The sequence below is a fragment of the Heptranchias perlo genome, chromosome 13 (genome assembly GCF_035084215.1).
Source record: "Heptranchias perlo isolate sHepPer1 chromosome 13, sHepPer1.hap1, whole genome shotgun sequence".
Lineage (NCBI taxonomy): Eukaryota > Metazoa > Chordata > Chondrichthyes > Hexanchiformes > Hexanchidae > Heptranchias > Heptranchias perlo.
Genome location: NC_090337.1, coordinates 44,807,462 through 44,822,134, shown reverse-complemented (window position 1 = coordinate 44,822,134; position 14,673 = coordinate 44,807,462). Strand labels below are relative to the sequence as shown.

Below are 14,673 nucleotides of genomic sequence, written 5' to 3'. Positions count from 1 at the left end.
GGGGGTTTAAACTAATTTGGCAGCGGGATGGGCACCAGGATGTCGCATTGGAAAGGGGAAACAAGGGGCACAAAGGATCAGGAGAGAAGGATAGCCCTGGAGTAAAAAATAGTAAGGTATTCGATGGGGTCAGATCAAGAGAGAAGTACAAGAAAGTCTAAGACGGGTTTGCGGTGCATGTGTGTGAACGCACGAAGCGTGGTAAACAAAGTTGGTGAGCTGCAGGCACAAATAGCCACATGGGAAAACGATGTTGTGGCGATAACAGAAACCTGGCTCAAAGAAGGGCAGGATTGGTACTAAATATTCCTGGATACAAGGTGTTCAGGAAAGATAGGGAAGGAAAGATCGGAGGGTGGTGGCAGTATTGATTAAGGAGAATATTGCATTGCTGGAGAGAGAGGATGTCGTGGAAGGGGCAAGGACAGAATCTATTTGGCTAGGGTTAAGGAACAATCGAGGTGCCATTACACTACTGGGTGTATTCTATCGGCCACCAACTAGTGGGAAGGAGCAAATTTGCAGGGAAATTACAGAGAGGTGCAAAAGCCATAGAGTAGTGATAACGGGGAATTTCAACTATCCTAATATAGACTGGGATAACAATAATATAAGGAGCAAAGAAGGAGAGGAATTTTTGAACTGTGTTCAGGATAACTTTCTCGACCAGTCGTTTCCGGCCCAACGAGGAAGGACGCATTGCTGGACTTGGTTCTAGGGAATGAGACGGGCCAAATGGAGCAGGTGTCAGTGGGAGAGCATTTAGGGAGCAGTGATCACAGTATTATAAGTTTTGGAATAGCTATGGAAAAGGACTCTGAGTAAAACTACTCAATTGGAGGAGGGTCAATTTCATTGGGATGAGAATGGACCTGGCCCGGGTAAATTAGAATCACAGATTGGTAGGCAAAACTGTAATTGAACAGTGGGCGGCCTTTAAAGATTCGGGTACAGATAAAGTACATTCCGACGAGGGAGAAAGTTAGGGCAACTAAAGCCAGAGCTCCCTGGATGACAAAGGAAATAGAGAATAAGATGAAGCGGAAAAAAGCGGCATATGCCAGGTGTCAGGTTGATAACACAAGTGAGAACCAGGCAGAATATAGAAAGTTCAGAGGGGAAGTGAAAAAGGAAATAAGAGGGGCAAAGAGAGAGTATGAGAATAGACTGGCGGACAACATAAAAGGGAATCCAAAAGTCTTCTACAGACATGTTTACAGTAAATGGGTAGTAAGAGGAGGGGTGGGGCTGATTAGGGACCATAAAGGAGATCTGCCCATGGAGGCAGTGGGCATGACTGAGGTATTAAATTAGTACTTTGCATCGGTCTTTACCAAGGAAGAAGATGCTGCCAGAGTCTCGGTAAAGGAAGATATAGTTAAGATACTGGATGGGCTATAAATTGAGAAAAAAGGTACTAGAAAGGCTAGCTGTACTTAAAATAGATGAGTCACCTGGTCCGGATGGGATGCACCCTCGGATGCTGAGGGAAGTAAGGGGGGAAATTACGGAGGTACTGGCAATAATCTTCGAGACATCCTTAGATACAGGGTTGGTGCCAGAGGACTGGAGAATTGCAAATGTTACACTCTTGTTCAAAAAAGGGTGTAAAGATAAACCCAGCAACGATAGGCCAGACAGTTTAACCTCGGTGGTGGGGCAACTTTTGGAAACGATAATCCGGGAAGAATTAACGATCACTTGGACGAGTGTGGATTGATGGAAAGCCAGCACTGATTTATTAAAGGCAAATCGTGTTTAACCAACTTGATAGAGTTTTTTGATGAGATAACAGAGAAGGTAGATGAGGGCAATGCAGTTGATGTGGTGTATATGGATTTTCAAAAAGCGTTTGATCAAGTGCCACATGGTAGGCTTGCTATTAAGATTGCGGCCCATGGAATAAAGGGGGCAATAGCAACATGGAGACAGAATTGGCTAAATGACAGGAAACGGAGAGTAGTGGTGAGCGGTTGTTTTTCAGACTGGAGGGAGGTGTACAGTGGTGTTCCCCGGGGTCGGTGCTGGGACCACTGCTTTTCTTGATATATTAATGACTTGGACTCGGGAGTACAGGGCACAATTTCAACATTTATGGATGACACAAAACTTGGAAGGGTAGTGAACAGTGAGGAGGATAGCGATAGATTTCAAGAGAATATAGACGCTCTGGTGGCATGGGCGGAAACGTGGCAGATGAAATTTAACACGGTAAAATGCGAGGTGATGCATTTCGGTATGAAAAATGAGGAGAGGCAATATAAACTAGAGGGCACAATTCTAAAAGGGGTGGAGGAACAGAGGGATCTGGGGGTGTACGTGCATGAATCGTTGAAGGTGGCAGGGCAGGTTGAGAAAGCGGGTAGGAAAGGATATGGGGTCCTGAGCTTTATAAATAGAGGCGTAGAGTACAAAAGCAAGGAAGTCATGATGAACCTTTATAATACACTGGTTCGGCCACAACTGGAGTATTGTGTCCGGTTCTGGGCACCGCACTTTAGGAAGGATGTGAAGGCCTTCGAGAGGGAGCAGAGGAGATTTACTTGAATGATTCCAGGGATGAGGGACTTAAATTATGTGGATAGCCTGGAGAAGCTGGGATTGCTGTCCTTGGAAGAGAGAAGGTTGAGAGGAGATTTGATAGAGGTGTTCAAAATCATGAAGGGTGAAGTGGATAGAGAGAAATTCTTCCCATTGGCAGAAGGGTCAAGAACCAGAGGACATAGATTTAAGATGATTGGCAAAAGAACCAAATGTGATATGAGGAAAAACCTTTTTACACAGCGAGCGGTTAGGATCTGGAATGCACTGCCCGAGGGAGTCGTGGAGGCAGATTCAGTCATGGCTTTCAAAAGGGAACTGGATAAGTACTTGAAACAAAAAAATGTGCAAGGCTACGGGGATAGGGCGGTACAGTGGGACCAGCTGGATTGCTCATGCACAGATCCGGCGTAGACTCGATAGGCCGAATGGCCTCCTTTCGTGCTGTAACTGTCTATGATTCTATAACCCTCTCATCCCAAGAATCAATCGAGTGAACCTTTGTTGCACCGCTTCCAAGGCAAGTATATCCTTCTTGAGATAAAGAGACCAAGGAGACCTTCTTTCACTAAAAGAAGTACATGTACAAAGGAATTATTAGTGGTCCTGGAGAAGGGTCGACTCACAGTGTAATAGTTTGTATAGAATATGGAAGTTTTTGATTTTTAAAAAATCTTTTGTTTGTATTGTGTGTATATATAAAGTTTATTTTTTTATTTAAAGAGAGAGAAGGGAATCTGTTAATCGTATCCATATGATTTATATCAATTAGTATTCATTGTATTCGGATGGTGTGTATCAATTGGGGCTGTCTTGTATCCATATTTAAGAGAACTTATCAAGGGTGTGGTGTGTGTAATGTGGACCTCTGTGAATAAAGGCTTGGAAGCAACTGAAGACCAGGCTCTAGTATTCTATCCTTCACCACCGGCTATCCTGTTTAGAACTACAGACACCATGTAACAAATGTTTAGATTGCTGATCACAGTATTTAAAAAATTCTGAAAGTAAACTTCAAGTTCCTCAGCCAGATATTTTAATAGAATAATCACCATTGTATAGCAAGTGGTATTAAAAAAATTACAGCCTAATGTCATTAAAATCCTTCTATTAAAAATATTTGAAGAGATATGCCTGTCAGATTTTAAATGTTGCGCAATATTCCATTGCCAAAATTCAAAGCTCAAATCTTGACACTAATGAGGAAGGCAGCAAGCTATACACATTTTCTTCTGCCCATGCCTGGCTAAACTTAACTGATAATGTTTATATTGTCTATTGCTTTAGTTAAATTTAAATGAACATAGGCATAACTTCTATTAGATCCTGGATTGGCACAAAAATAATTTTAAGGTGTGGTAAAATAAAACACTGGTGCCTGCACAATTGGTTGCGTTCTTCACAGAAGTTACAGCTGGAAAATAAAGTGATCTTACATATTAGAAATGTAAGGAATCTTACAACACCAGGTTATAGTCCAACAGTTTTATTTGAAAATCACAAGCTTTCGGAGGCTTTCTCCTTCCCTCCCAGTCGGGGAACACTTCAGCAGTCAAGGACATTCAGCCACCGATCTTCGGGTAAGCGTTCTCCAAGGCGGCCTTCGAGACACACGACAACGCAAAATCATCGAGCAGAAATTGATAGCCAAGTTCTGCACCCATGAGGACGGCCTCAACCGGGATCTTGGGTTCATGTCGCGCGACATGTAACCCCACCAGGGGAAAAAAAAGTTACCTGTTTTTAATACAACTGGTCATTCTCTCTCTCTTCGGATGTTTCTCTCTCTCTCTCCCTCTCTTTCTTTGGTTCTGGCTGTTTGTATATTCAGTTGTCTGGGGAATCTAAGGTTTCTCTGTCTGAAAACTATTCAATTAATTTGATGGCCTTGATAACGGGCAGTTGGAAAGATTATCTGTAATCACCAGGCATTGTTCTGTGACGATACATTCGGTAATTTTCAATGAATCTCGACACTCCCCTGACGAAGGAGAAAGCCTCCGAAAGCTTGTGATTTTCAAATAAAACTGTTGGACTATAACCTGGTGTTGTAAGATTCCTTACATTTGTACACCCCAGTCCATCACCGGCATCTCCACATCATGGTTACATATTAGAAGAAATTGATGTAGGAACATAGGAATTGCTGGATGAAAAAAGATCAAGGTCTATCTAGTTCTTCTACCATCCTGGGTAGTCACATGATTGAATGATAATGGAGTTGACTAATCATGACAAACAATCTCTAATCAGTTGGTTTACAACAGACCCAGACATAAGGTGAGGAAAACCCCAGTGATGGAGAGCTTTGGGAAGTATAGGTCCAAAGTCACCTTTTCCTCCCAAATATGCTGTACTCACAATGTCATGTCTCAAATTATTCATGTACTGTATCCCACTATATTTTCTGAAAGAAATCTATCTAATTTGCATTTGAATGAATCAAAACTATCTGCTTCCATTGTCTCCCTTGGGAGCTTGTTCCATAGATTGACCACTCATTCACTGAAATATTGTTTCCGCAGATTAGTTTAGAATTTACCCCCCCCCCCCCCCCCCCCCCCGACCTTTCAAGCGCAGGCCATGTTCTCTGGTTCTGCTGTTCTGGACAAGGCTAAACAGCTTGTCATTGTCTACATTAGGATTCCAAAGGGACGAGATAAAAACAGCAATCATATCATCTCTCAACCTTCTATTTTTCTGTGAGAACATGCCCAAGTTACATAATCGCTCTTCATAATCCAATCCTTACATCCCCATAATCATTCCGGTTGCTCTCTTCTGTATCCTTTTTGTACTGTGGCGACCAGAACTTTGCTAAGTGCAGATGAACCAATGATTTATAAAGTGGCAGGTTTACCTCAATATTTAGGCTCAATATGGACCTTTCAATACACCCAACGTCTCATTTGCTTTACTCACAGCTGAGCATTGTTGCGATGGCTTCAATTTATTGTCAATCATGACCTCCAGAACTCTTGCATTTTCCATGCACATTATTTTGTTAATTTAGTTTACCGTAGGACAGTAAAATTTGTAATGACTGACTGACTCTAGCAGCTAGAAAATTAAAATACATGCCCTACATTTTTAATGGGCAAATTATTGGAATTGATTCTGAGGGACAGCATAAATCGGCATTAAAAAGGCACAGGTTAATCAAGGACAGTCAGCATGGATTTGTTCAGGGAAGGTCGTGTCTGACCAACTTGATTGAATTTTTTAAGCAGGTAACAAGGAGGGTCGAAGAGGGTAACTCGTTTGATGTAGTGTACATGGATTTTAGCAAGGCTTTTGACAAGGTCCCACATGGCAGACTGGTCAAAAAAGTAAAAGGCCATGGGATCCAAGGGAAAGTGGCTAGTTGGATCCAAAATTGGCTCAGTGGCAGCCAGCAAAGGGCAATGGTTGACGGTATTTTTGCGGCTGGAAGGCTGTTTCCAGTTGGGTCCCGCAAGGCTCAGTACTCGGTCCCTTGCTTTTTGTGATATATGTTAATGATTTGGACTTGAATGCGGGGGGGCTTGATCAAAAAGTTTGCAGATGATACAAAAATTGGCAGTGTGGTTGATAGTGAGGAGGAAAGCTTTTGATTTCAGGAAGATATCAACGGACTGGTCAGGTGGGCAAAAAAATAGGGTGGTAATAGTAGGGGACTTTAACTTTCCCAACATTGACTGGGACAGCCATAGCATTAGGGGCTTGGATGGAGAGAAATTTGTTGCGTGTATTCAGGAGGAATTTCTCATTCAGTATGTGGATGGCCCGACTAGAGAGGGGGCAAAACTTGACCACCTCTTGGGAAATAAGGAAGGGCAGGTGACAGAAGTGTTAGTGAGGGATCACTTTGGGACCAGTGATCATAATTCCATTAGTTTTAAGATAGCTATGGAGAATGATAGGTCTGGCCCAAAAGTTAAAATTCTAAATTGGGGAAAGGCCAATTTTGATGGTATTAGACAGGAACTTTCAGAAGTTGATTGGGAGAGTCTGTTGGCAGGCAAAGGGACGTCTGGTAAGTGGGAGGCTTTCAAAAGTGTGTTAACCAGGGTTCAGGGTAAGCACATTCCTTATAAAGTGAAGGGCAAGGCTGGTAGAAGTAGGGAACCTTGGATGACTCGGGAGATTGAGGCCCTAGTCAAAAAGAAGAAGGAGGCATATGACATGCATAGGCAGCTGGGATCAAGTGGATCCCTTGAAGAGTATAGAGATTGCCGGAGTAGAGTTAAGAGAGAAATCAGGAGGGCAAAAAGGGGACATGAGATTGCTTTGGCAGATAAGGCAAAGGAGAATCCAAAGAGCTTCTACAAATACATAAAGGGCAAAAGAGTAACTAGGGAGAGAGTAGGGCCTCTTAAGGATCAACAAGGTCATCTATGTGCGGAACCACAAGAGATGGGTGAGATCCTGAATGAATATTTCACATCGGTATTTACGGTTGAGAAAGGCATGGATGTTAGGGAACTTGGGGAAATAAATAGTGATGTCTTGAGGAGTGTACATATTACAGAGAGGGAGGTGCTGGAAGTCTTAACGCGCATCAAGGTAGATAAATCTCCGGGACCTGATGAAATGTATCCCAGGACATTATGGGAGGTTAGGGAGGAAATTGCGGGTCCCCGAGCAGAGATATTTGAATCATCGACAGCTACAGGTGAGGTGCCTGAAGATTGGAGGGTAGCAAATGTTGTGCCTTTGTTTAAGAAGGGCGGCAGGGAAAAGCCTGGGAACTACAGACCGGTGAGCCTGACATCTGTAGTGGGTAAGTTGTTAGAGGGTATTCTGAGGGACAGGATCTACAGGCATTTGGAGAGGCAGGGACTAATTAGGAACAGTCAGCATGGTTTTGTGAGAGGAAAATCATGTCTCACGAATTTGATTGAGTTTTTTGAATGGGTAACCAAGAAGATAGATGAGGGCTGTGCAGTAGACGTGGTCTACATGGACTTTAGCAAAGCCTTTGACAAGGTACCGCATGGTAGGTTGTTACGTAAGGTTAAATCTCACGGGATCCAAGGTGAGGTAGCCAATTGGATACAAAATTGGCTTGACGACAGAAGACAGGGTGGTTGTCGAGGGTTGTTTTTCAGACTGGAGGCCTGTGACCAGCGGTGTGCCTCAGGGATCGGTGCTGGGTCTGCTGTTGTTTGTTATTTATATTAATAATTTGGATGAGAATTTAGGAGGTATGGTTAGTAAGTTTGCAGATGACACCAAGATTGGTGGCATTGTGGACAGTGAAGAAGGTTATCTAGGATTGCAACGGGATCTTGATAAATTGGGCCAGTGGGCCGATGAATGGCAGATGGAGTTTAATTTAGATAAATGTGAGGTGATGCATTTTGGTAGATCGAATTGGGCCAGGACCTACTCCGTTAATGGTAGGGCGTTGGGGAGAGTTATAGAACAAAGAGATCTAGGAGTACAGGTTCATAGCTCCTTGAAAGTGGAGTCACAGGTGGATAGGGTGGTGAAGAAGGCATTCGGCATGCTTGGTTTCATTGGTCAGAACATTGAATACAGGAGTTGGGATGTCTTGTTGAAGTTGTACAAGACATTAGTAAGGCCACATTTGGAATACTGTGTACAGTTCTGGTCACCCTACTATAGAAAGGATATTATTAAACTAGAAAGAGTGCAGAAAAGATTTACTAGGATGCTACCGGGACTTGATGGTTTGACTTATAGGGAGAGGTTGGATAGACTGGGACTTTTTTCCCTGGAGAGTAGGAGGTTAAGGGGTGATCTTATAGAAGTCTATAAAATAATGAGGGGCATAGATAAGGTAGATGTCAAAATCTTTTCCCAAAGGTAGGGGAGTCTATAACGAGGGGGCATAGATTCAAGGTGAGAGGGGAGAGATACAAAAGGGTCCAGAGGGGCAATTTTTTCACTCAAAGGGTGGTGAGTGTCTGGAACGAGCTGCCAGAGGCAGTAATAGAGGCGGGTATAATTTTGTCTTTTAAAAAGCATTTGGACAGTTACATGGGTAAGATGGGTATAGAGGGATATGGGCCAAGCGCAGGCAATTGGGACGAGCTTAGTGGTATAAACTGGGCGACATGGACATGTTGGGCCGAAGGGCCTGTTTCTATGTTGTAAACTTCTATGATTCTCTGAAAAGTGGCAAATGGAATTCAATATGGAGAAGTGTGAGGTAATGCATTTGGGGAGGGCCAACAAAGCAAGGGAATACACAATAAATGGGAGGATGGGAGGATACTGAGAGGTGTAGAGGAACAAAGGGACCTTGGAGTGCATGTCCACAGATCCCTGAAGGCATTAGGACAGGTCGATGAGGTGGTTAAAAAGTCATACGGGATACTTTCATTTATTAACCGAGGCATAGAATATAAGAGCAGGGAGGTTATGCTAGAACTGTATATAACATTGGTTCGGCCACAGCTTGAGGACTGCGTACGGTTCAGGTCACCACATTACAGGAAAGATGTGATTGCACTGGAGACGGTACAGAGGAGATTTACAAGGATGGCGTCAGGGCTGGAGAATTTTAGCTGCGAGAAAAGATTGGATAGGCTGGGGTTGTTTTCTTTGGAACAAAGGAGGGAACAAAGGTTAATTGAGGGATATAAAATTATGACTGGACCAGATAGAGTGGATAGGAAGGACCTATTTCCCTTAGCAGAGGGGGGTCAGTGACCAGGGGGCATAGATTTGAAGTAATTAGTTGAAGGATTAGAGGGGAGCTGAGGAGAATTTTTTTCACCCAGAAGGTGATGGGGGTTTGGAACTCACTGCCTGAAAGGGTGCAGAGGCAAAAACCCTCAACTCATTTAAAAAGTACTTGGATGTGCACTTGAAGCGCCATAACCTACAGGGCTAAGGACCAAGTGCTGGAAAGTGGGATTAAACTGGATCGCTCTTTTTTGGCCGGCATGGACACGATGGGCCGAATGGCCTCCCGTGCTGTAACTTTCTATGATGTGAGGTACAGCCAGATAGGAATCTTAATACTGTAGATGGTAGTTGAAAGATGGTTGTGCAAGTGAGGAAATATAATTTAATATGCTACATCATTCCCATTTTAGTAAAATGGATAACGAGAGAGCATGAAACTGATTTGATAGATACTACAGACCCTGTCTGAAAACTTGCTCTTGCAAAAGGTCCAAAACTGAGATCAGTCGTTGCAATATGGCTGAACCCTTAATGTTATGATTTCGGTTTTTTCTCAATACTTCTAACTTATGTTCACAGCATAAAGGTAGTTCGCATAAACAGACTCTCATATGAACTGAAACTTTATAGCTTCCTGCCTGCTGTGAATGCTATAGTGTACCATAACACCAACAATTATTCTTTTCCCATGGTATTATACAACGCAGACCATGGGATGCTCACCACACAGTCCAAAAGGTGCTAAATAACACTGTTCACAAGTACAACTATTTAGAAAAAAATACAGATTGAATCAGTCTACAAGGATTTAAAATATAGTTTTCAGAACATATTTCTTACCCTCTCAGATCGTCTGTAAGACTTTGGGACAAAAGAAAGTTTATGCAGACTCCGCTTTATGATGAATTGGACAAGGTGAGGTGATACTGCTGCCTACCACACAAGTCCAAGTGCCAATTCCCAAAGCTGAACCACACTGAACTAAAAACATAAAAGGGGTGTCCTGGATACCCAGATTACGCTATCATGTAATTGGAATTTGGGCAGGATGGACACACTCCTGAATGTAAGATACTCGGAGCGTTTATGGGAGTGACAAGCACTGTAAATTGCAGCTGCGAACATATAGTCCTGAGTACTTTCTGGCTTCACTAAAAATTTAGTGTTTGCTGGAAAAATAGAAACCAAAATTGTTTGATTTTAACTATTTGCAAACATAAGTTAAGGTGAAGTCGACTTACATTAGGACTGGCACTAATGGGATCAAATTTATTTTTTTGTTGCAACTTTGTTACTGTTACCATTGTTACTATCCTACAATAAGTGTTTTTTTTCTAATCTTTGTGCCTATTTATTTTTATTTCTTAAGCAATTTTGGAAGAAGTTGGAAAATGGGGCATCACTCATCAGACAGTGAAGATGATACCAGAAGCCGTCGTAAAAAGAAACACCGGAGGAGATCTACTTCCAGCAGTTCTTCAGATAGCAGAACATTCACCCGTAAAAAATCTAGTAGAAGGACAAGATCGCACTCTCGTACTCACCGCTCCCATTCCCGCTCCAAAGACAGAAGGTAAGTCTTGTAAACTATCTGTTATAGCATGGTACCTACAAAACCGACTGGTGTGACAGGGAAACAACAGTGTAGAAAATCAGAAAGAATCTGATATTAACAAAAAGTTATACCCTGTGATCAAAACGGAATAAGGGATTTCTTGGAAACGTTGCGACTTGATTTGTTTCCATCTTTTCTTGGTTTTTCATTTTGAGTTTATACATTTACATTTTTGAATTAACTTTTATCTGTTGTCTCCCCTGGTTTTTCCAAGTATTTTTCAATTCAGTCTTCATATTTTTTATTTTGCCAGATTTCATTCTTTTCATTATAATTTTATGTGTCTCCACCAAATGTTGTTTGTTGTTTTATTTAAAAGTTAAATTAAATGTGTGAACAGCGAGAATGGTTACTGCCAGATTCCGAGGAAGTTTTTTTTTATTCGTTCATGGGATGTGGGCGATGCTGGCAAGGCTGGCATTTATTGCCCATCCCTAATTGCCCTTGAGAAGGTGGTGGTGAGCCACCTTCTTGAACCGCTGCAGTCCGTGTGGTGAAGGTTCTCCCACAGTGCTGTTAGGAAGGGAGTTCCAGGATTTTGACCCAGCAACGATGAAGGAACGGCGATATATTTCCAAGTCGGGATGGTGTATGACTTGGAGGGGAACGTGCAGGTGGTGTTGTTCCCACGTACCTGCTGCCCTTGTCCTTCCAGGTGGTAGAGGTCGCGGGTTTGGGAGGTGCTGTCGAAGAAGCTTTGGCAAGTTGCTGCAGTGCATCCTGTGGATGGTACACAATGTTTAGGGTGGTGGATGGGGTGCCAATCAAGCGGGCTGCTTTGTCCTGGATGATGTCGAGCTTCTTGAGTGTTGGAGCTGCACTCATCCAGGCAAGTGGAGAGTATTCCATCACACTCCTGACTTGTGCCTTGTGGATGGTGGAAAGGCTTTGGGGAGTCAGGAGGTGAGTCACTCGCCGCAGAATACCCAACCTCTGACCTGCTCTTGTAGCCACAGTATTTATATGGCTGGTCCATTTAAGTTTCTGGTCAATGGTGACCCCCAGGATGTTGATGGTGGGGGATTCGGCGATGGTAATGCCGTTGAATGTCAAGGGGCGGTGGTTAGACTCTCTCTTGTTGGAGATGGTCATTTCCTGGCACTTGTCTGGCGCGAATGTTACTTTCCACTTATGAGCCCAAGCCTGGATGTTGTCCAGGTCTTGCTGCATGCGGGCTCGGACTGCTTCATTATGTGAGGGGCTGCGAATGGAACTGAACACTGTGCAATCATCAGCAAACATCCCCATTTCTGACCTTATGATGGAGGGAAGGTCATTGATGAAGCAGCTGAAGATGGTTGGGCCTTGGACGCTGCCTTGAGGAACTCCTGCAGCAATGCCCTGGGGCTGAGATGATTGGCCTCCAACAACCACTACCTTCTTCCTTTGTGCTCGGTATGACTCCAGCCACTGGAGAGTTTTCCCCCTGATTCCCATTGACTTCAATTTTATTAGGGCTCCTTGGTGCCACACATCGGTCAAATGCTGCCTTGATGTCAAGAGCAGTCACTCTCACCTCACCTCTGGAATTCAGCTCTTTTGTCCATGTTTGGACCAAGGCTGTAATGAGGTCTGTCGCCGAGTGGTCCTGGCAGAACCCAAACTGAGCATCGGTGAGCAGGTTATTGGTGAGTAAGTGCCGCGTGATAGCACTGTTGATGACACCTTCCATCACTTTGCTGATGATTGAGAGTAGACTGATGGGGCGGTAATTGGCCGGATTAGATTTATAGAATCATAGAAGTTTACAACATGGAATCAGGCCCTTCAGCCCAACATGTCCATGTCGCCCAGTTTATACCACTAAGCTAGTCCCAATTGCCTGCACTTGGCCCACATCCCTCTGTACCCATCTTACCCATGTAATTGTCCAAATGCTTTTTCAAAGACAAAATTGTACCCGCCTCTACTACTGCCTCTGGCAGCTCGTTCCAGACACTCACCATCCTTTGAGTGAAAAAATTGCCCCTCTGGACCCTTTTGTATCTCTCCCCTCTCACCTTGAATCTATGCTCCCTCGTTATAGACTCCCCTACCTTTGGGAAAAGATTTTGACTATCTACCTTATCTATGCCCCTCATTATTTTATAGACTTCTATAAGATCACCCCTAAACCTCCTACTCTCCAGGGAAAAAAGTCTCAGTCTATCCAACCTCTCCCTTTAAGTCAAACCATCAAGTCCCGGTAGCATCCTAGTAAATCTTTTCTGCACTCTTTCTAGTTTAATAATATCCTTTCTATAATAGGGTGACCAGAACTGTACACAGTATTCCAAGTGCGGCCTTACTAATGTCTTGTACAACTTCAATAAGACATCTCAACTCCTGTATTCAATGTTCTGACCAGATTTGTCCTGCTTTTTGTGGACAGGACATACCTGGGCAATTTTCCACATTGTTGGGTAGATGCCAGTCTTATAGCTGTACTGGAACAGCTTGGCTAGAAGCGCAGCTAGTTCTGGAGCACAAGTCTTCAGCACTACAGCGAGCATGTTGTCTGGGCCCATAGCCTTTGCTGTATCCAGTGCACTCAGCTGTTTCTTGATAGCACATGGAGTGAATCGAATTGGCAGAAGACTGGCTTCTGTGATGGTGGGGATATCGGGCGGCAGCCGAGATGGATCATCCACTCGGCACCTCTGGCTGAAGATGGTTGCAAATGCTTCAGCCTTGTCTTTTGCACTCACGTGCTGGACTCCGCCATCATTGAGGATGGGGATGTTTACAGAGCCTCCTCCTCCCGTTAGTTGTTTAATTGTCCACCACCAGTCACAACTGGATGTGGCAGGACTGCAGAGTTTTGATCTGATCCGTTGGTTGTGGAATCGCGTAGCTCTATCTATAGCATGTTGCTTCTGCTGTTTAGCATGCACGTAGTCCTGAGTTGTAGCTTCACCAGGTTGGCACCTCATTTTTAGGTACGCCTGGTGCTGCTCCTGGCATGCTCTTCTACACTCCTTATTGAACCAGGGTTGATCCCCTGGCTTGTTTTTCATGGTAGAGTGAGGAATATGCCGGGCCATGAGGTTACAGGTTGTGCTGGAATACAATTCTGCTGCTGCTGATGGCCCACAGCGCCTCATGGATGCCCAGTTTTGAGCTGCTAGATCTGTTCTGAATCTATCCCATTTAGCACGGTGGTAGTGCCACACAACACGTTGGATGGTGTCCTCAGTGCGAAGATGGGACTTCGTCTCCACGAGGCCTGTGCGGTGGTCACTCCTACCAATACTGTCATGGACAGATGCATTTGCGACAGGTAGATTGGTGAGGACGAAGTCAAGTAAGATTTTCCCTCATGTTGTTTTACTCACCATCTGCCGCAGGCCCAGTCTAGCAGCTCTGTCCTTTAGGACTCGGTCAGTAGTGGTACTACCGAGCCACTCTTGGTGATAGACATTGAAATCCCCCACCCAGATTCCATTCTGTGCCATTGCTACCCTCAGTGCTTCCTCCAAGTGGTGTTCAACATGGAGGAGGACTGATTCCTCATCCGAGGATTCTTGTGAACAGTGGTGTAACTGGCTATTGTTTGTTTTGGAGCTAATGTGATTTCATTACAATTGAGGGGATTGGGAATGATTTCTGCTTGCCACAGGGTGGATCTAGTTTAGTCCATATGAGAGCAGCTAAAATTCAGGAAAGGCAGAAACTTTGGAACTTTCCTTCTGCTGCAACAGAGTCAAAGTTATCTGGGAGTGAGAGTTGGAATAGATTTCACACTGCTAAGACTTATTTTACACTTCACTCCTCCCAGGGTAATTTGCTCAGTTGGTTGAATTTTTAAAAGAACTCTCAGTCGTAAAAAAAATGTAAACTTCCAGCTTTCAGTTGTACATGGACCTGGGAAAGTCAGGCAATTACAGTAACTTACCAGG

General features: G+C 43.8%; 1 protein-coding gene across 1 annotated transcript in view; it reads left to right on the top strand.

Moving 5' to 3' along the window:
• rsrc1 (arginine/serine-rich coiled-coil 1) overlaps window positions 1–14,673 on the top strand; it is a 417,271-nt gene that overhangs the window by 28,742 nt on the left and 373,856 nt on the right. Inside the window, exon 3 of the mRNA XM_067994672.1 lies at window positions 10,550–10,753. Within this exon, the coding sequence (XP_067850773.1) occupies window positions 10,572–10,753 (182 nt within the window). The 5' untranslated portion in view covers window positions 10,550–10,571. The remainder of the gene's footprint in view (window positions 1–10,549; window positions 10,754–14,673) is intronic.